The sequence below is a fragment of the Apteryx mantelli genome, chromosome 6 (genome assembly GCF_036417845.1).
Source record: "Apteryx mantelli isolate bAptMan1 chromosome 6, bAptMan1.hap1, whole genome shotgun sequence".
In the NCBI taxonomy this organism is placed as follows: Eukaryota; Metazoa; Chordata; class Aves; order Apterygiformes; family Apterygidae; genus Apteryx; species Apteryx mantelli.
In genome coordinates, this window is record NC_089983.1 from 26899477 (window position 1) to 26922065 (window position 22589).

General features: G+C 37.9%; 1 protein-coding gene across 1 annotated transcript in view; it reads right to left on the reverse strand.

Annotated features, from left to right (window-relative positions):
• LOC106499304 (rap guanine nucleotide exchange factor 4-like) overlaps nucleotides 1-22589 on the reverse strand; it is a 60848-nt gene that overhangs the window by 33037 nt on the left and 5222 nt on the right. Inside the window, exons 2-3 of the mRNA XM_067298523.1 lie at nucleotides 11582-11724; nucleotides 10371-10459 (exon numbers count right to left, since the gene is read on the reverse strand). Of these exons, the coding sequence (XP_067154624.1) occupies nucleotides 10371-10459; nucleotides 11582-11724 (232 nt within the window). The remainder of the gene's footprint in view (nucleotides 1-10370; nucleotides 10460-11581; nucleotides 11725-22589) is intronic.

Below are 22589 nucleotides of genomic sequence, written 5' to 3' on the forward strand. Positions count from 1 at the left end.
TGATGAGATACTTTAGAAATCTCACAAGTGATCAGAAGATAACTAGCATAAGAAAGGCAATCTTGGAATATAAATTTCTGCCCTATATAGGCTGCCCTCATCAGAAAGGAAATTTGACTGTTATGTTTCCTCAGCAAACATTCTTTTCATTTATAATATCCTCTTGTATTTATAATGTATTTGTCTATCATACAAGGTCTGAACGCAGCGCACTCACAAATTTTAATTGACTCATGGCCCTTCTGTTGAAAGGGCCAGTAAATCTGTCAATTGTTAATGGATGCCTGCCCATTAAGTACCAGATTAAAAAAAAAAATCATTTCACGTAAGTCAGGTATTTTAGGAAAACTAAAGTCCAGAACAACCTGGAATAGATTCAGAGTAACCAGAATGGTCCCAAACCTGCAGTAAATTCCACTCCAAAAGAGTCTACATGAGCACATGTCATTCAGGTGACAGAGAGATGTCTAATTCAAACCCCCTTGGCAAACAACTCTTGTGGGATAGTTCTGAAATAAATATATTATAAGCTATTGCAGACAAAAAAAATTGGAGTACTAGTAATTAAGTAACTGCTGAAGCAAGATCTTTAAATACATGCCCTATTTTAGGCTTACAAGTTGCTCTGTCCCTGAGCACAGGCTTGTAGCTGAACACACACTTAAGTCTTTCTAAGTTGGGTCTGAACTGACTGTCTTTTGAGTAATTAAAAAAAAAACAGCATAAAGATTTAAATAGATACAAACTGCAGTTTACTAAGAAAATTATAGATGGGCAAAGACAAATGTACGTACACATATAAAAACACTTACTAATTTTACTTAATACAACATCAGAAATGTAGTTGAATTTAATTCTAAAAAGTAAGACTCATGAAATGCCTACAAAAATAAACACAGAAAATTTTGTCATCCCATCCATCCCTTGCTCATGGCTGATAAACAAGGAGAGATGCATGAGCATATTTCAGCATCATTCTCTGTGCTTAAAATTACATTGTTTTCCTTTCATGCATCTAATAAGTGGTAATAGGCAAATGTTATTAAGATCAAGTTAGTAGCTCTGTAATTGCATTACAAAGAAAAATGTCCATAATAGTCCAGTTCCCTGAACCATAGCAAATTGCTTTTGCATGGATATTACCATATAAAATTATCTGTTCAGGAAAATAAAATCAATTACATGTTGGAAAAGATCTAGGAAGAATTTACCAATTGTCAGAAATAAATTTTCAAGGAACACAAATATGAACAGGCACTATTTGAAAGAAAGAAAATTTGGGAATGAGCACCAAAGAAATGGATGTCTCTGCAAATACCCTACTATACAGGCTATATACTAAGGTTTTGCCTAAACAAGCTTAGCTTTCAGAGTTGAAGTACTATATGCGTGCTACTATATTCACAACTGCACTCAAAAGGAGCTACAAAGGAAATATGTCTATTGCCCATTCAAAGTTTGATCACCAGGCCTCCAATATTTTATTCTCAACTTTGATATGTTCAGATAGAACACCTCTGTTTGGGGCTGAATAAACAAACTCAGTCTGGCACAAAAAGAAATGTTTCCATTAGGTGTATCATAAGCTATATTTACATCTTTAAACTTCTTTCTCACTCCCTTTCCCCCTCCAAAAAAGAAACTCTTCACCTTTTTTGATCTCTTACAACCCCCCAAAAATATATTTTAAAAACAGAATAGAGAAGGGGAAAGGTGTTAGTTAAGGAACCACCTTCTAAGAGAACTTTTGATGAGGTAGCTGTTCAACCTCAGAAATAAATTAACATTGTGAGAAGTCAGGTCACGGAGCTGGAATGGTCGTATGTTCATTAAAGAAAAGTCCAGGCTTCTACTGAGTGAGAGTTCTTTCAGTTTTTTCCCCACAGCCATCATTTCTCTACACAGAGATGTGGTTTCTCTCAGCCAGCTAGGGGGCAAGCCCATCTGGCTTCTTCAAGACTTCAGAGATCCATTTTCTCTCTGCCCCCTGTTTATATATCTTCAATCTCCTGGGGAATCAGGTGTGTGTTTCCTATTATGCCTGTTAACCTTACACTCAAGAATCTCCTGCTGTTCAGTGCAGACTTCAGGAGGATTGCTGGCAGCTAGAAACTCAGTTTGCTGTTCCCCTCTGCAATCCCAGAAACAGCAGGGGGTTCTAGCTGCTGGTAACCAGCTAGGATTCACACAGCTATTTAAAAAGCAGCATTAAAGACAAAAAAAAAGTGATTGTTTCCATTGCTATCTGTCCTCTGAACACACTATTAAATGGCAGAGTGTTCAAATCATAGGCTGCTTGTGTATTCAGTTTCACTGACTCTCACTAGCAGGTGAGGTGCATGCAGTGAAAGAGTTGCTAAAACCCCCCATCAATCTACAACATTATTGAATTTGTAAGAGCATTCTAGGGAATGGGTGAGAACCAAATTTAAGGCTCTGCCCTATTCCCTCCCCCACCATCACAAGACACATCACTGAATGCTCCTCCCCAACGTGTGACACTTTCCATTTTCCAACTTGGTACACAGAATTTTCATACTGTGTGTAAACAATGAGCACAAAGACATCAGTTACTTAACTGCAGAAGCAGAAAAAAGGGGGGGGGGGTATTTCTCCCCTGCTGTCCAAATTCTGTCAGCCTGGTTGACATGAAGAATACATTCCCCTATGAGAAACCCCATTAAATGAAAACAAGGAACAAATGCAATAAGGGGGGTGGAGTGGGGGGGAAGAATCCGGTGTCTGTGAGAGAAACAAAGAAAACAGGAAAACGGGACTAGTATTAGCAGGACAGGAATTGGACATTTCTTTGAAATCTACATGTATTCAATATTTTGAGTTTATAAGGGAGTTGATGTTTTCACTTTCACCATTTTAGCAGCCTTTGTACCTTTAGCTCACCTCTGCACCCTCCCCCCCAGAACTCCAAACTGTCTCTATGTTTAGTTGGAGCTGTGCAAAAGCCAGCATTTTCAAAAGTCGATGTTGCATTGCTTATTATTACTTTGACACAGCTCAGTTCAACCTCAAACAAAATTTCCTTTTATAACAGAGAAACAAAGATAAATGTGAAAGCAAGTCATCTGCACTGAAATGATTTTTCTGTTCCATTACCTCCACTAGAGCATGTTTCAGCCATTCAGAAATGAAATCCTAATCAAACTACTGTTAGAAGTAACATAGCAAGAGCTTTCCACACTGGAACTGCAGTTTGACAACAAGCGTTAGGTCTCCCTCTTTACACAAGACAAGGTGATTTGCTGAAAGAAGGAGTTCTGCTTCTAGAAAGACTGAACAACTTCTCTTCTATTTCCTAATTAAAATATTTACAGATCAGATTAACTGTAGTGTAATTAACATATTAATTATTCCCATATCTTCCTATCTGATCCTATAAAAGGAAAGTGCAATATCCTGGATTTTTTTCTCAGGTTATTTGGCAGACTGAAGCAAAATGATTTTGCTACATCTGAATAAGCTAACTTCAAAATCAAAATTAGAACCACCGTGACACTGTGGAGCTCAGCAGGGGCTAACGCATCCTGCTTCTCAGCTGAAGATATTAGTCCATGCTAATCTCTGTTACAGTGGGTAGACCAGTTCTCATGCTCAAACAAGCTCATTTAAAGCTTGCTTGGGTATATTTACACTACACTACAGAGTACAGTACAAACCTATCTTTTGGTTTCACGCAGATTATCCCTGAAACACATGTTGGCAATGGCACACTTGCATGCAGAAAGCAGTATTGCAATGACTGTCCTCTTTAAAACCCTTCCCTTGTTCCACTTCATCTTATCACATACCTCCTTTGTCCTCAGTTTCAGAGCCATGAAATTCTTCTCTCTTACATACACATCTGAATCGCTCTTTGTGGCCATTCTTCTCACCAAGACCACTAACTTGTTTAGCCTCTGAGCCACAGCCCTCTGCATGTCCCTACGACTGACACTGCTGTACCACCAAGCATCCTCATCTCCTCCTTTAAAGCCTTCCTGAAAAGGGCTGATTCTTTGTAAAGTCAGTGCTCTGTTTTCAACTTGGTTTGTTTTTAAAAATCTTTTTTTTAATTGATAAAAATGAACAAATAACCCTAACAAACCACGGGCAGCACAAACTAGCAATGGCTCCCAACCCACACTGTAATTCAGCTGGCAGACTATATCAGAACTGCAGATTAAATTGCTATTTGGCCCTCTTTTTTCTTATCCTCATTCCTCCCCATTGTATCAGACAGGTACATAAATCTTAATTATTTGGGGTAAAAGGCACTGAATCTAATACAGTGAAACACAACACTGCAAAATCTGGCAAAATGGCATCTTACATTGTTTGACTCTACAACTTCTTTGGGCCATTAAAAACAAACAAACATATATATCAGTGACTTATGTCACACTGAAGCTTTTGCCATAACAGATTTATCCCCAGCTTTTTACTGGGGAGTTTTCAAGAGTCACCCTTCAGAACCTGTTCATCTTCAAAGTAGAGATCAAAAACTTAACATAGACAAGGCAGCTGACAATATTTTAAAGTCATTACCAAACCAGGACTATCTCTAAAATGGACTTCTACTCTCTACATCAGTTATAACAATGAGTAGGTAACAGTGCCAAGTAAAAAGTAAATTTGGAATCTGTTTTTAACTAAGGGTAAGGACATTCTTCTGGTACATTCAAAACAGGCTGCAGTTCCTGTTTACTTTGAAAGGTGCTTACTAAGTCTTTGTGCAACTTTTAAGTACAATATTTATCTGGGTATTCGTTACAAGCAAGTTGAGGCAAGACCAAAACACTGCATTAAACTTACCTCTGCAGTTTTAGTGTGACATTTTTACCATAACCAGTGAGCCTTCTTCCATCTCTTCTTGATTGCTGAACAGCCAGGAATTCATAAATAATTTGTACAGAGAGCAGACCAGCCACCACTCAGGATGCACTGGATAGGTAATCCTGTCACATCTCTGTATTGTAATTGTATTGTCCCATTTCGATACCAAATTAAATTACTGCCATGATCGGGAGCAGCTAGCACATTTCACTGCCTCAGTGGAACAGAACTAGAGAAATCTGCTCTGGTCAAACTCTTTAAAGCAGCTATATTAAACAGCTCCATTTCAAACGAACCATTTTAGTATCAAACATTGCAAGCACTCAGATTGCTATGTATTCTAACACTGCCCTCTTGTGACATAACATAGCTTTGCAGACTTTAGCTATGAGATCCTAAATGTGAATTCCTCTTTAAGGGAACATTTCAAACAGTACATGGAATACTTCCTCTTATTATAATAGCAAATAATAATTGTTATCATTCTTATTTATCTGAATCCTCAGCTTGCTCCCGATTGATATTACTAACATTTTCTGTGAGAAATCACAGACCAGGTGTCTACATGAGGAAGCCAAAGTGCAGCAAGCATGAGCATGAACTATTTAAGCACTAGCTGCACTGAAGTCTAGATCCATTAGCACATTTAGACCAGATTTCTAGACTACATGCCTCTGCAGGGGCCAAGATCATAGAGGCATTCTTAGTAAGCATTAACTGAAAGATAGGTTACTCCACTTCCCGTGGGAGACAACTATCAAACTCTAAAAGGTGACTGCATAAAGAATTAGCATAGAGTAACTGCTACACAACATATTTATTCCCAGGCTCACTGGAATTTAACTTCCTAGGCAGGCAGATAAACATCTAAAAGAGGGATTAATACTATATTTTTATTCAAGATAGTTGATTTACCATATTGATATCAACACCGTACTCGTCATCATACGATCATTTAAGTTGGAAAAAACCTCAAGGGGTCATTTAGTCCAACCTCCTGCTCATCTTAAGTATTAAAAGACTATTAGTTGTTTCTAAACAGTTTTCAGCCAGTAGGAATCTAAATACAATAGTCAGCTTCTCTCTTCCTGAAGATACAACACAGTTCTGTAATTTTTGCTGAGACTGTAAATTTACAAACTTGTACACTCCTGCATCTGTCACGCTTAGAGCAGAAAATCAAAGTAACACTGGTCCAGGAAGCTGAAGAAGATGCAAGGGAAATTTAGTAGCAAGCAACCAAGGCAGATGGAAGGCTGAAGCAGGAGCAAGACATACACTAGAATTAAAATAGGAAGTGAAGGCTAGCCTGGAACAAAGATAGTTTAGGGAGCAAGGCCAAACACAGAAAAACACCTAACTTCTGGGACTCCATCAGACACCTTGTTTCTGGCTGAAAGTGCTGCTAAATGGAAGGGATCACCGTGTCTCAAGAAAGGGGCAAAAGCTTGCTTTTTTGGGCTCAGGAAGACAACATTTCCTTATATCTGGGAAACAGCAAAAAAAGCTTCCAAGTCCCAGGGATGTCTGGAACACAGACAGCTTTCAAGACTCAGTAAACCCTGAAGCAGCAAAGCTGAGGAGCTTGGAAGGATTGTCTGCTGTGACTGTGAAAGGACGAGGGCAGAACTGGTGGCTTCAGACAGTGCCATATTGTTCTTGGTTCTGGACATAAGATAAGGGAACAGCTGGAGGGTCTCAGTTACCTCTCTGGTTGTAGGCCAGTATGATAAATAAGCATAACAAATGAACAGCTGGTGTTGAAATCCAGCTAACAGCCTCCAGCTGCTATGGAAGACCATGACCAGCCTAGTGAAACAATGATGGAAATAAAACAGATTTGAATTTTATTAAGCTTCTATCCCAAAGACTAGAGTGATTTTGTACGAAGAGCTACTCATTCCCTAGCATAATGGGAAAGCAAGACATCTGAACCAGTCCAAAACAAAGTGCCTCTTGACAGTTCTGGACCTCCACTTGGAATAAGGTGTTCTCTTGAAGACAAGGTAACTCAGAACCCAACCCATAAGCAGGGTAGAGATATCTTATTTCTTGATTAAGGAACTGTCCATAAGACTACTAGCAGCTCCCAAATCAATCAGAGCAACATTGCTTACTACTCATGCATGAGAGATGAGATATGATTTCTTGTACTGACAGATGTTTGGAGTTAGCTGGTCTCTAGCAGACAGGGAGCAGAAGATGGATCCTGTTAGCAGGGTTGATTCTTGGCTCTTTAGCTTCCAAAAACTGTCTGAAATTGCCTGTTCCATAGTTTAAACTGCTCATTTCATGATCACACGAAGAGGCAAACTGCCTTCTTCAGCACAAGCAGCTAATGCCCAACAACCCTACTTCTTTTACAGTGACAATATTTTATCTATTTACCTGGGTTGTGGGTTAAAGGAACAAGAATGAGTAATGGTGCTGTTAGCAGATGAATTCCCCTCAAATATTTGGAATATTTTGCCCTTTTTCAAGCAAGCATTCATGTAAGTGCAGAGAGAAATATATTCATTACCTACTGAGCATACTGCAACTGTGTAGGAGTCCTTCACCTTATCACCCAGATTCTGCCAAAAATGCCAGCACTGGGGACTCTATTCAGTTACATAACTGGCCAAAAAAAAAAAAAAGTCAGGCCACTTACTGCATCCATCCCATCTCCAACCCATAAGCATAGCATCCACAAAGTGCACTTTTCTGGGATCCCCCAGGTCCTCTCTCAAATGCCCTTCAAATTTTTGTAGATAGGAACTTCCAGCCTGGATGTCTTCCATGCTATGAAGTTAATCATTAGCCTTACTTTAGTGCTATTCATGGTATAATAAACTAACAGCAAAGCAATTAATCATTACCACGGCTTGGCAAAGAAAGCTTTGGCTCCTGGAAGCTGTTAATGGAAAACATGCTCCAGAGTAGGTTACAAGCATTACATCTGGAGCACTGGTCATCTATTCTTAGCTGGAGCACAGTGCTGACAACCGACTGTCAGGGCTGCATGCCTGTGTGGCTACACTGTATTTTCTCCATCATCTGGGCTTGCAGCGAGTGCAGAAGTATTGCACTCAGAGTGTTAGCAAGTATTTCAAGCTTAAGGAGGACGATCATCATGCCAACAAGAAAGCTCAGGCAAGTCCGGAACAGGGCACCCAAGAGCTAAAGGAAGGACTAGGAGCAAGAAACCAAGGAAGGATATGCTACAAACACCAAAGTGGAGCAAAAAACAGAAAATACTGGGCTCAAATACTATTTATGAGTTCCCACCCACCAAACCTCTCCAGCACTGGTACAGTAAAGGCATGAACTGCTGTCCTTCCAACAGTGAAGTTGTATCTTAGGCAGTGGTAAGAATTCAGTTTGCTGCTCCTGTGAGAAGGAAATGTGAGGTTTAGAAATTATTGCAGAATGGACTTTGTGAATTAGTAGAGCTACCTGCCTCTTGGCAGGTAAATGCAATGAATCCAAATGAGCAGGAAAATATATACATATATTTACATTAGATTTCTTAAAAATCTGAACTGTTCCATCCTCCATATAATGGAATAAGTCAATACTCCAAACAGACTGTTCATTTAACCTCCCCATCCTGAAATCTTATGTGGATATACTTCTTTCTGATTCAGCAAAGAGAACTGTCCTTAGCAATGGTGTAGTGCCATCTTTTGGCAAATAGCAGAAAAGATACCTGATTTCTTTAAACCTGCACAGAAAAGGGTCTCATAAGAGTACTGTTCTAAATTGTGACAATACCACTGACAGCCAGACCGTTCTGAGAATTGCTCAGATTAGGCTAATTATACTCTCTACCAGTCTCTACTTAGTATAGTGAAGAGGTTGCTAAAAATAATGATATGAAAGAAGTTCCTTTTATATCCCATCATTTTACTGTAACAAGTAGAAAGACCCAGTGCTCACAGGCTGCACTGACTTGCATTCTGATCCAGTTTCATGGGAGATTCTGTGCAAAAAATCCACAGTTTCTGCCAATCTGCTAGGAGCAAGAAGCCTTCCCTGACCAGCTGAACTTTGGGCAAAGAATTAAGACTTATCACTGTACATATGTAAACGTGCATGCTATATTCAAAGCAGGAGGGAAAAAGAGTAGTGGTATACTTCAAGGTCTGGGTAGCTATACCAGGCATGTGAAGGCACAACGAGCCAGATGTCAGAGGTATAATCCCATGAAGAGCCACCTGACAATCCCAGATCTCAAACACGGGAGTGGGTACAGGACACGATGCAAAGGAGTGCCTTCCCAGGAGACACAGCTGTACTGCTCGCACAGCAGGGAGTGTGTGACTTGTCAGCACTACATTAAGGGAACATGAGTTGGAGAGTAAAGTGGGGGAAGGGAGGGGTCTAAAGTAGTCTTGTTACACTGGAAAATCCTCATCTGCTTCAGGCTTCTAATACATTTATGAGCAAAACCAGCATAAGCAAATTCTTATGCCACAGCATCTTGTAGCTCTCACGAAGCAGAGCTGTATAGCTCAAGAAAGCTAGTATTTGCTTGCAGAAGTTTTTCCCAAGGTTTCTGAGCCCCTGCTGAGCTCTGAAGTCTGTGGGAGCTATCAGTTGGGTGCCAGTGCCTCGCCAAGAGCTCAGTGAAAAGCTGAGAGGCTACCTTGCCACTGGAAGAAGCAATGGTTCCTAAGCCAGCCTGACCCATGGTGCTTGCAAAAATAAAGCAAGCCACCACTGAGTTCCTAAAAGCATTCTTAATACAGCTGTTTTCTCAAAAAAACTACTGATATTACTTCATTCAAAGTTAAAAAGCACTGATGTGGCATATCAGGCTACTTAGGAGAAGTACACACGTGTGCATGTTCTTATTCTGCAGCTACACAGATCAAACCTCCTCCAACCAAAACAGGGCTAAACCCTGTATGTAACTTTACACAGTACATTATGGAATAGAGTAATATAATTCAATTGTTTAATTATTCTCCAGGAGAAAAATCTCATCCATTTTTTATTTTTTCCTGAACTCGAAATTTTGTAATTTCAGGAGTGCCAAGATACTGAGAAATAAGTTGCAAATTTGGGGACTTTTCCTTGTTCTCCTATTTATTTGCAATAAATAGATATTACCTCTAGTTTTCTGGTCTAACATGACAGCAGTTTGTCATTTTGCAGTGGCGACTGCAGTGTGCTGCTATCAGACTGCACTGTTGGTGGTTTTGGTTTAAACTTTTAGAACAGGGACTAAATTAAAAGATTTCCAGAGAGTCAATTAAAAATCTCACAGAACTTTAGCTATACTTCATATAGAACTTTGAGAAAAGACTATGATGAGTCCTATTTCATACTCAGATGTAGACTCCTTTCCATAGCATTACATTTCAGTTTTCTTGAAATGAGTGGCATGATTTGCCTCTATGGACAAAGGACAAGCAAGACTGAAGGAAACTCAGAGAGAAACACGCTTGTGATAAGAAAATATCTGTACAATATGTCATTGTTATCTACCTTGCTATAAGCCATAACCCTTTTTTGTACTACAAAATGGATGGTTTTAAAAAACAGTTGTATTTTACCTGATGGTTGCTTGTATCAGAAACCTTAACATCCAGTGATCCTGTCAGGACAGCATACCAGTTCGTCCCAATATCACCTTGACGAAATACTGGAAAGATGAAATATTGTAAGTAAAAGTTGACTCATAAGTTTATCAACTTTAACATCTTCCCTTGGATTATTGTATTTCTGTAGCCCCTGCTGGCACTATAGAATTTGCCACATCAGATTATTTACTTGTTTGATAATATATCCAATGCACTGCAAAGTACCCATTTTAGTATATCGATCCAGAGACTACCAGGCTACCAGTGGTGTGTGAAAGCACACAGCGTTGCTTCACCCATCTCCCCAGTCTGCTTCCTCTTTCACTGCTATCTTAGACAATAAATAAATACTTTCTGAACAACTTCCCTTTGATATTCAGAATCTTCCAATGCCGATACAGCTCCCACTGACTTCAGTGAGAACTCTGGCTAAGAAACAACTGCAGGACTTCGATATTCAGACATTTCAGCTGTGTGATTACTGAGCATTAGAATTCCTATTACTCAAAACAAACCCCCATCCTGGGTGCCTAAAGCATGCCGAATTTACCAGAGGGGTTCCAGAGACTTTATCAAATATCACTTACATCAGGTCTCCATCAGTTATTCCCCTGGTACAGCACTGGGAACTCACACATTCCCATCACAGGACCACCACTTATTCCCATCTCAGCTTCATGGACCAAGCACAGCTGTCCAGCTTCATCTGGCACAGGGGCTGCCAGGGCAGGCACAGAGCTGTTGCACCCCACAGCAGTATGCAGCTCTGCAAATCTGTCTTGTGCTATCCAGAGCAACTGCAAATCATACACTATTAGTGATATGCCCAGGTAACAGATTTCACTTTTGCCCCTGACATCACAAAGCACCCTAAAAAAGGAGATCAATAATACCTTTATAGGGGAAGAATGAGGCTTAAGTGCAATGACTTGCTTCTAATCTTTCAGCAAAACAGCGGCAGAGTCCTAAATCCAATAATGTATGCCTTGTTGCCATAGATTTACCACAGACTGTATTTGTAGAGCAAGCAGCACTTTAGTCCTGCCTTCCCCCATGACTAGGGCTGTAAACATTTTTATGGCTATTCCACTAGCTTTGCTCTCTCATCAATCTCCTAGAGACGATCCCAGCGTAAATCCCAACTTAATCTTCACAAAACCGATCATCATATGAAGTTCTCTTACATGTGATTCCCTTTTCCAGATTTTCATAATATCCACAGAGACATATCTGTTGGAGAAGGTTTGGATGAAATTTCTCAAAAGCTTTTACTTCTTTCAGTCGAGTGAATATTATATCTACATCTTCACTGGAACGTTCCAAAGGTCTGCAAGAAGAAAAAGGACAATGGTTCTCAAGGGCTTTTTCAGAGAAATTTCCCTACCTGCATGCACCAAGCCCACAAATATTGGCATAAGAAAAAAAGAATCAACCCCCCCAACACACACACCTAATGTATAAAACAATTAAAATACATTTTGTCAGTACACAATGAAACAAAACATCCCACCACCAGTTATCAATATGAGCATAATTATCATTTTAACACAGGCAGTGTTCAGAAATCCCATTTAGCACCAAAGCCATGCTGTAGCAATAACTGTACAAGTAGATATGCTGGTACAGTCCCTTTCGTAAAGAGCTTAGAATTATAAACATATAGTTATACATTTATAAGCATACAATGCTTTGCATCGAGATGTCTGAACATACAAGAGGCCTATAGAACTACTGCCCAAAATAGCAGTTTTCTATCTGGCTAAAAGAAAAACTTTAGACAGTATCACTACCTCTTCTATCCATCTCTCTCTGACATTTTACTGGGCACAAACTAATTTGAGTGCTCAGTTCTCTTTTCTCACTTGCAAGCACAAATGACTATTAATAAGCACATTCTCTTTCACTCTCTTACGCTTTCTTTCTCTTAGCATTGGATAAATTATTTGTTGCAAGCAAGATAACAATTTTAAGAACTGTTCATTGGTAAGGGTAAAGAGCTTTAACCCATCTCTAAAAAGTGACAACAAACAGACAGATGAATCCTGAAAATAACTGGAAGTAGGACAAGACTTCTATACTAAGGAGTAACTAAAAAGAGTGGGAGTGTTGATGCATTGCCATGAACTGAATAAAAGCAGACAAAATTCAATAAATGAATAGTATACATAAAATTTGTATCCTATTTTCCTTCCTTTACAGAAAAAATGTTCCTGGATAAAAATAAAGCAAAACATTTAAAACTTAAAAAAGAAAACATTAAAAAAAATTTTTTTCAACAAAAAAGAAATTGTAGAATTCCTTCCAATAAGATAGCACATGGACTAGCAGTTCAGAAAGTTATAACGTATTTATGAAACTAATGTGAATTAGTTTAGTAAAATACATTTTAAACATGATTATCAATTATTATGAATCAGCAGGTAAGCCAACCACTAACTGACAGCATTAGAAAGAATCTTTTATAATAGACTAAGCACCTACCATTAAGCAAAGAAAGAAATGGAGCGTTCTTAAGAGATTATATTGGAAATTCAGGTGCAGGAGTCACAGAATGACAAACAATTGTCAGTGATCATTAGACCTATCATTCAGTCAAATGCTGCTAGTTAATTTGACAAAAACATTTATTTATCCAATGGATAAGTTCTTCAAAATCAACCAAAATTACATAGTTAACAGTGAACAAAGCCTAAGGCAACATATACTTATCCTTAACATTATATTATGTCCACAGTATAAATACTTCTTCTAACAAGAAATTTTCACTGATTCCTCCTCAGAATCAAAGACTTCAGGGATCTCTTAGATCCCAAGGAAGGCTCAGAGGGCCCACTTATACTGCATACTGACTCTCAATCTTCTTCCTAAATCAAGTCCAGGAGGGATTAAATCTTTATCCTCATTTATAATCCAATTTACCCTTATTAACTACAGATGAGAGTAATAATTCTCTGGTGTCTATGGTTGCTTCTATATCACAGTGATACCCTTTTACCACTTCAAACCATAATCAACTACAACAGCTTCCTTTTGAAATCCTTCAAGTAAGATTTTCACCTATATCTTTTTTTTACTGTGCTCTAGCTGACAGACACTAATAAGCATTAATTCTCTTGTCAAAACCCTTTTAAGAAGATTAGGAGGTGCAGCTTGCAGAGTTAAAATCCATTTATACAAGATGCCTATCCAAACCACACCAGCACTTAGAACACTAACTTCCTCAGTTTAGGGACTCTCAAAATTAACAGCAGAACTTGACAAGTAAAGAAAAGGGTAGGGTAATGATTCTCAGTATATCCCATCTTCCTAGAAAAAATGTGGGTGTGAGCCTGTTTCATTCATTCAGCTGCCCATACCAGACTTTGTAGAAGTTCATCAGTTCATTGCATGGAATTTACTGCAGGATCTGGGTGCTTGTGTTTTTAAACTGTTTGATGCAGTGGGACAGGAAGAGACAGGCAAGCAGGATTAGCAAATTAGATGCCACAGGTTTTACAAATTTAATTGACACTCTGTTCTTTCAGTGTTTTTCCTGAAATGTAAGTGTAGAAAGCTCTCTTACTTCTGGTTCTGCTGAAAGGATGAGTTTAAGTATTGGGGGGGGGGTGTTAAGTCATAGAATGAATGTGTAGGTGCTTTTTTTTCTGAGAGCTGCTGAAGGCTACAGAGAGGGAGTTTCCATCTGGTTCAGGACAAGGTGAAGGTAGGGGCTCACTTCCCTTGATGTGGCAAGGAACATCTTGTGGGGCAGATAAACTGCAGGGAAAGCTCTTCTGACAAAACTGCTTTGCAACCCCAGTAGAGCGAGTCATGGTGGCAAGACAGGCATTCTCACAGGTGGCTGAGCCATGCTCTTCAGGGTTTTAAACATCAGCACAGCAGTCAGAAATCAAAATCCATATTTATTGGGAAAGATCAATTGAAGTGATGTGTTCCTAGTGACTGACTTTAGCAAGCAGCTGACCTACAATGCTTTGTATGAGCAGAAGTAGGAGTGTGTGAACTGGCCATTAAAAGGGGGACATGCAGACATGCTCTATACAAAAAGAGGAATCCAAGCTTCTAAGCAGTATGCATAGTAGCTATATGAAAATTGATATATTCATTACAATATTCCATAATAATTCATTATTGCAAGCCAGTTGTTTCAGTAGCCTTTTCTCAAAATATACTGGGTTTCATATTATTATGTGTATCTAATTTTTCACAAATATTTTTACTAGGAGGGCATATATTTTGATCTAGTGCATTTGGAAACTGACCTAGAATTTGGGAGTGGCTTTCAACGAATGATTTAACTGTTAAACTATCTTTAAAAAGTTGTGTCCTCCTCCAGATGTGTTTCCCAAAAAAGGCAGCAGCCAGCTGAAATTCATCAACACTAGGTGTCCCAAGCAAAGGTGGCCCTTGGTTTTCACTAGGACATGGAATTTTGCATCTGTAAAAACTCCAGATTGCAGTATAAAAGTAACAGCAGTAGTACTCAAATTCATTTCTATTAGGTGTTTATAATCTGTAACAATCACACTGGTTTCAAAATAATAGTTTTATTTAGTGAGAGAATGTAATGAGAATAATGAAGCACCATGGTGTCAATTGATTGTTTCTCCACGTGCCTTCAAAATTCAGGTTTGATCACTTTCAAAAAAATATCTTTTAATAAAATTATCAGCATTATAACTGTTGTCATCATCACTAAATCAACATTAACAAGTCTATTTATGATGCTAAATTTTGTTTTCTGTTTTTTATGTACAAGCTGTGTGGCATGGAACAACATCAGTACAGGATAATATAAATTAACTTTCTTCCTCATTGCAGCTACCTTATTAACTTGCTGAAAACTTGACTTTTGTTAAAGTAGGGTTAGGAATAATATTTAAACAAATAATATAGTAAAATACTCTTTAGAACATTAATAATTAAACATATAATTAGTAAAGTACAACTAATGAAAGATGGAGAATTATTCAAGATTTACTGTCACTGTAGTTACACTGATAGGTGCAGTGGTATTAATCCAGACAGGAACTATTCTCTAACCAGGGAGACTGGCTACAAAGGTCACCCCCAGAGAGGAGAGTCTCCCTACACTCCCTCCGTGGCCTTTGGAAAGGCTTTTGCAGAGACCAGGATCAGAGCACCTGAAGTCACTCCTCCACGATCATCACTCCTGCTCAGTACAGAGAAAGCCTACGGAGATCAGCCCCCCTGCGCTAAAGACAGGGCTGCTGAGTATCTCCTTCTGTTCTGTTCTGTGCTGTGACACGGCTGTACTGTACTACTGAAGCGTTCCCCCACTGCTGGTGCTGCAGAGTTATAACTTGGTAACTACGGGCATCAGAAGTTTAAAAATCCATTTCAGTGAGGCTTCAAGTATGTGATTTAAAGAAATCCACTGGGATCACTACTAAAGCTTCCATCCTTTCCTAAATGTACTGCTGTTCTTGAAAGCCCTAGCTTCATTTATGGAATATGACCATAGTTGAATCTAAAAGTGCGGATAACTCTCTTTTACATCAGGTAAAATCCTTCAACTCTCACCAGTTTGGGAGAGATATCAGCTAGAGCAGAAGCACTTTAAGGCAAGGCCATCCTTCTGGTAGAAAAATCTATGACTCTATCCAGTGAAGCTCCTACCTTCTCTCTAGGCTGCCCTCAACCTCACTCAGATGTATTTAAAATAATTTTTAAGTAAAACAAACTGTGAAAGTGATACATCCGTCTTCACCTTGTCTGCTAAAAAATAGCTTTAATCCCTTTTCCCAACTTTTCAGCATCTTTGTGGGGCAGCTTCCCCTATACCCTGATTTCCCTCAAGTCTGCAGGGTACAAGCGCAGAAGGGGATTCAGCAGCTCCTGTAGTACTCACACTTCACTAACTAGCCCAGCCATCACAACTGGGTAAATGTCATGTCTTGACTGTAGCAAATGCAAGGACAAAACCACATGGGAGGAATGACATTGATTTAGAAACAAGAAGTTCACACTTAATATCTCTTACCCGTAAGGACAATACATACATGGGTGACTCCCACTTATGATCTTCAGTTTAATGCGTTCTTCTCTAAATTTATTTCTTAACCAGGTACTGTGCTGGTATCTGATTTCACTGCAGCCACACAAGGTAAGCATTTCTCGTATTATAAGGCAGGAATACAAACTAATCATGAAATGATAAAAGACAAAGCAGGAGTATTACATTTCTTTTCACTAACCTACAAGCCTTTCTGCTTTGTTTGACCACTGAATGTTTTATCCAGGTCCTTATTTATATTACTAATTTGCTTCTTCAGAGCACTGCACAGCAGGTCTTATTTGGCATTAATGTTTTCACATAAGACACATCATCTATCTTCTATCTCTTTCTGTTTCTTTGCAGGCTATATATAGCAATACAACATCACAGCTACACACATGAGCGACAGCATCAATACTTGTTATACATCCGTGTTCAATAAGGCTTCTTTAAAAGATATTTTACCCCTGATTTATTTGGTTGTCAAGATTTCTGGCATGTATTTCTATACAGAAAAAAAATTTTTTTGACAATGTTTCTGCTTGACTATCTGAAAAAAAAAACTGCCAGAAGTATATCTTTGGAAAGCTATTGCATATTTTTAAGTGCAAACTATTCAAGTTCAAAGTTAAAAACACATACAGAGGAGAACTGCAATTATTCTTCACCTATATAGGATATGGGCAAGCATTTCTGTTCATATGTAGCATATATAGCTTCATAAAAGAAACCATTCTGGTGGTGTTAAGATTAAATATTTGAATGTTTGCATGTGCCATGAAAGACAGAAAAAACCAGAACCACTCCCGTTACCAGTTTATAATCAGTTAAATGTAGAAATATGCTTGTTAACTTAGAAGAAAGAAATGAGTTGGGGATTTTTGTTTCTTTTTTATTGAGATTACCTAACTATAATCTATTACTTTCTCTTCTAACATATATGATATGTCTTTTTTTCAGGTTCTACCTCATAATTGGTTTGACACTTGAAAAAAAAAAGACAGGAGATAGCTAGTTTTACCTTCTTTGCCAAGACACATCTAGAATTTTAAAATATTTATTTGTATAATATCTGTTCAAAAATCCGAACCATGATCTAAATGAATGAAAATCATTGAGATCCATTTCCTTTCCCTGATCTTTTAAACTCTTAAAAGGGCAATATTGCATTTCAGACCACAATGAGCAGCCCATGAAGGACGAACAGATATAATATATGTCTTCCACTGGAGAGGCTGTTTGTAGTAGAAAACGTAACATCACAGTACCTAATAGAAAAAATAAAACTAGTTCATCCCTGGGTTAAACTTGAAACATCTCTTTAAAGATGCAAAGGCAAACTCTGTGAGCTGGAAGCTACTGGTAACCACTATCATGGACCATTTAGTGAATTTTACTAGTATTTTAAAGTATATTTTGCTTTGAAACATGAGCAAAGAATAGCTAGGAAGGCCATTTCAACCCAGATCATTCCTTCATACAAGCTGTACTTTCTCCCACCTTTTCCTGTCATGCAGAAAAGTAAAGGAGGATGCAGCAGAATAACAGTACCAACACATCATTTCTTCCCTTGTATCAGTGAAAGCAGGATGACACTGAAGCACCTCTCTCCTCCAGGTACTGCTGCAGAGCTCAGAGACTTTTCCTTTCTCTTCAAGGAAGGAAGGCTTAAGGGAGGGATAGTGCTGACCTAGCAAAACACTTTAGACCTATAGTAAGAGACCAAAATCTATAAATGAAGTTAGTTACTTTTAATCTGAAATAATGTCCAGACAAGGGCTTACTTTTATGGGAACAGAAGGCAATCAATTCTTCCAAAGACGTGCTTTGTACTTGGTAAGGCAGTATTACCAAATCAAAGTTTTCAATGTTCGCATTTCAGATCCTCCTTCCCTTGTCCCCTCCCCATGAGGTTTTCAAAAAATAATCAAATTACAGTTCTGATCTTTTGCTTTCTATTTTTCTGAGATTTTAGAATTCCTGTTTTCACATTTTCTGTGACACACAGGAAATGAAACTTAATTTAAACCCCCTTCCCTAGAATTCTTATACATACAAATAATTCCAGAGTTACCGTTTAAAAAAAAAATGCTACACAAGCAGCAAAACTGCTGATGCTTAGTTTCCAACAGATTACTACTGTCCCTAAATCTGGAACCCCTGCAATAATCTCTAATGTCCTGCTATGCAAGACACGAAATGCTGTAGGTAACCCAGATCTGTGTACTTGCTGATTGACCAGCCAACTACTATAAATTCTGTCAAACAGAATTTATGATAATTGAGCTCTACCTTTCTCAGTGAAGGCCAAAGGATATAAAGGAGGGGCTCTCTCCTTTCCTACACACTCATTTTCATGAAAAGTGAAGGAACTTAATTATATTTGTGCTTTCAACTCAGTCTGAAAGTGGCCAATGCACTGAAAAATTACTGGAGGATCGGACAGACAGAGCAATCAAGTATGCTTCATTTCTTTACATACTCTACAGAATAAGAAATTATGCATGCTTCCAACAGGTCAGTTTTAGATCTGTGTAAACAGTCAAACAACAAAAAATATATCTGTTGAGTAATGATATTCATAAAGATTTATCTTGAGTTAAAAGTACATTATTTGAACATAGGGAATAAAACATAAAAATAGGATTTTTTTTTCACTATATGCTTTTTAAAAGACAAAACACTCCAATTCAAGGGACAAGAATAAATTTACAAGGAATTTTTTCCTTTTATTTATGAAAATTTGTATGTATGGCACATGCTTTGTAAACAAAGTCTGACTAAACCTTACTGAATAAAACCCTCCAACTTTCATAAACATGAGCTGGGGCTCAGGACAGTTAATATTCCATCTGATAGAAGTAGATCTGGATGAAATTACATTACCCAGCACTGCAACTTCGTAATAGACGTTAAAAGCACTTTAATATGAAGACAGACTCTAAGATACATTGCAAATGAAATTTATAATTGAACAGTATGCACAAGTGATGATACACTTTGATTCAAACTCTGGCCACTGCCATCCACAAATATACTACACTAAATGCATCTTTACCCATTTAAGGTCTGCATTTTTACAGCTAATGAATATTTAAAACTTACAGCAACTATGAAATAACTTCTTCAGTTTCACGTTGGCATGCATACATTTTGACAGTTGCTGAATTCAAAGATGAAGTGGAAAGTCACTTCAGGAAACATTCATTGAAGATATTGTTTAAGCAGCAGGATAGTAAGAGTTGCAATCATGCCAAATACAGTGCAGAAAATAATAACAGAAAAAAGGAAGTATAACAATGACGAGCTAGTTAAGTGCAGCAAATAATAAGATGCAGATGGAAAATAGATGTCACACTGAATATGAAAAAATACTTGTATTTGATAAATATCCAATGACAACCTGATTTTCAGGACACGATTTTCAATTAGCTGGTTTGTTGATTTTTTATTCCCCTGCTAGAATATAGGATTTTTTTTTAATAGAATTTTAACTTGCAAAAATAATTCTTTATGAAAAAAGTAAAAGCGTCAAATCAGAACACTCACTCTGTTTAAGGATGTTATTTATCAACAATGCTCCTGCTTTTACCAACACAAAACAACTGGCACCTACGCGATTTTCAGTGAAATCTACATTGCCAGGCTCTGAGTAACAATAGTTCAGAAGTCATAAATCTCTTTCCCCTCTACGAGTATAGGAATCTTCACACAATTCTATGTTTTTTCCATTTAGATCACACCCCACCTTCACATTGGTCTGGCAATGCAAATATGACTGGCAGGACAGCGTGAAGAGCCTTAATGGTGGTAGATGAGAATTAGGCCCTTAGTCTAAAGGACAGAAGGAAAAAGGAGAGCAATACTAAAAAACATGCAACATAATTTAACTGCTATACAGAATTCTGCCCAGAATACAGAACTTTGGGGATTAAATTCTAACAGCATGCCAGAAGCAACTCAGACAATGACAGTTTAGATAGGTTTCCAGTTCTGTCTGGCAAAAGAGAAACCCTATAGTTGCAAGACTGTACACTGATTGTCCAGCCACGTACATCAATTCCACAGCAATCACTTTGTCTTCCTCTTAACACATTTCCATAAAACTTATGACTTACTGTAAAATCTCATGTAACAAATGGAAGCTGATATTACAGAGAAGCCTAAACCTGTGATGACATAGAATAAAACATCCTGAATTTGCTCAAAATATAACTCCTGCTCTTGCTATGAATCATTCTGAACTCATGTATTCAATAAAACACAGAGAGTTACAAGCTTATGGCAGGCTATATTAATAACTATTTTGGTCTCTCTAAGGAGAGGTGGAAAGAAAAAGGACTTTTTTATTATTCATCAAAGACTGCACCTTTGCACTGGACTAGAAAATGAGTTGCATGATGCGGAAAGAAAAATTCGTTATTATTCATCACTCTCAGAAGACTGCACCTTTGCATGAGTGCTAGAAAGCTCCCAGGCTATGTCTATACTGCTCTCTCTCTGAGTTTCGGCATCCTGGTGCCTGCTGCAAATATATCCCCACTCAGACTTGATCCAAGCATACACCAGCTTAGCCACACATTACAGAGAGGAAACCCCAGGCACACAGGCCAACAGGAGCTGCAGCGTATGTCCAAGATTTTGTTCAGATCCCACCTAAGTGAAAAATAATGAAGTTATTTATATGCATTTATTATAAATAAAAAGCAAGTCTAGAAATTTAAAAATATATAGAAATCACTGTATCCTTTTCAATTTCTTAACAATATTTTTAAAAGTAAATAAAATAGTGCCATAAAGCAATTCTGAAATATTAATATTAATAAAGTCTATATCCCAGTATCCTTGGATAATTATATGTTGTAGAGGATGACAAGCTGAGCAAAATAATTTTCCTTATTTCTGTTAGCAAAAATTCTCTGTTTAGCATAACAGTTCTTCTTTCTAGCCTATCTGCATAATCACGAGTCCTGTTGACTACTAAGCCTGTAAGAATAACTTACATCTCATATGTTACAATGAACTAAAAGACAAATCCTGATTCAAGGATGTTATTGTTATCTAGTTTTAGTCTGAACTTACACTCAGATCTATGGGAGCTTGGCTTAAGGAACAGATCTGAGATATTATCCGGTATGTGTTATTTTGGTTTTGTTAGATGTAAATAATGCAAGTCTCAAGTCTATCAGAATAACAAGGATATAAAAGCGCACTACATACAATATGTCCTGAAAACACCCTTTCATACTTAAATAATTTATAAACAGCTTAGCAAAGATCAGAACATTCTTAGCACAACAGGCTAGCAAAAGTTACATGCTTTGCTCTGTGATCTGCTCCTCCAGTCAGCTAAGGCATTGAAGGTTATATTTATTACAAAGGAAAACACTGGACAGCATAAGCAGATATAAAATTCTAGGATCATCCGACTGTCGTGAACACTATACATCATTTAAAAGTTTGTATTTGAATCCAATTAAAATCCTTCTTTGAATTAGAAACTGTGATAAGGTTTGGAGAAATCACAATTATGTAAAAAATACTTAGCCTACCATGCAGTAATTATATGCCTACGTGGAAATCTCCTAGTTAGATAGTTTTTGGTATAAAAGAAATCATGAGGGTAGGGAAGACATTGTTCCTAGGCTGAATATACGCACTTGCATAAATCGGCAACCTTCTTCTAATTATGCACAGATAGGGCATACAGAAAAACGCTTCTGCTCCTTAGGAAATCAGTGGTAAGACAATTATTTATTTCAAAGATAGAAGGATTGGTTTCCTTAACACAAAAATGATTTACTTGTCCCTGTGCAACCAGAATATACATTTGCTAACTGCTGGTCATCTCTCTTTCCTGTAAAAATAAAATATTCTTGACAGAGCATAGTTTTCTGACCTTTTCTGTTCCTGCCTTTCGCTATCTTTGCACTTGTGACTTTATATATAAATACTGTCCTGTGTATTTGATTTTTAAGTGCTGATCCTTGGCTTTTATGGTTAGTAACCACATCCAGAAGTTGCATGGTTGAAGCATTGGCAGCCCTTGCCCACAGTACCCTACACAGTAATTACACTTCTCATAAAACATTTTGATAGTTCTTTATTTGTTATACATGTGCTTTCATTTAGTTTGGTATATGACTTGGGGAGAAACATGAACTTAACATCAC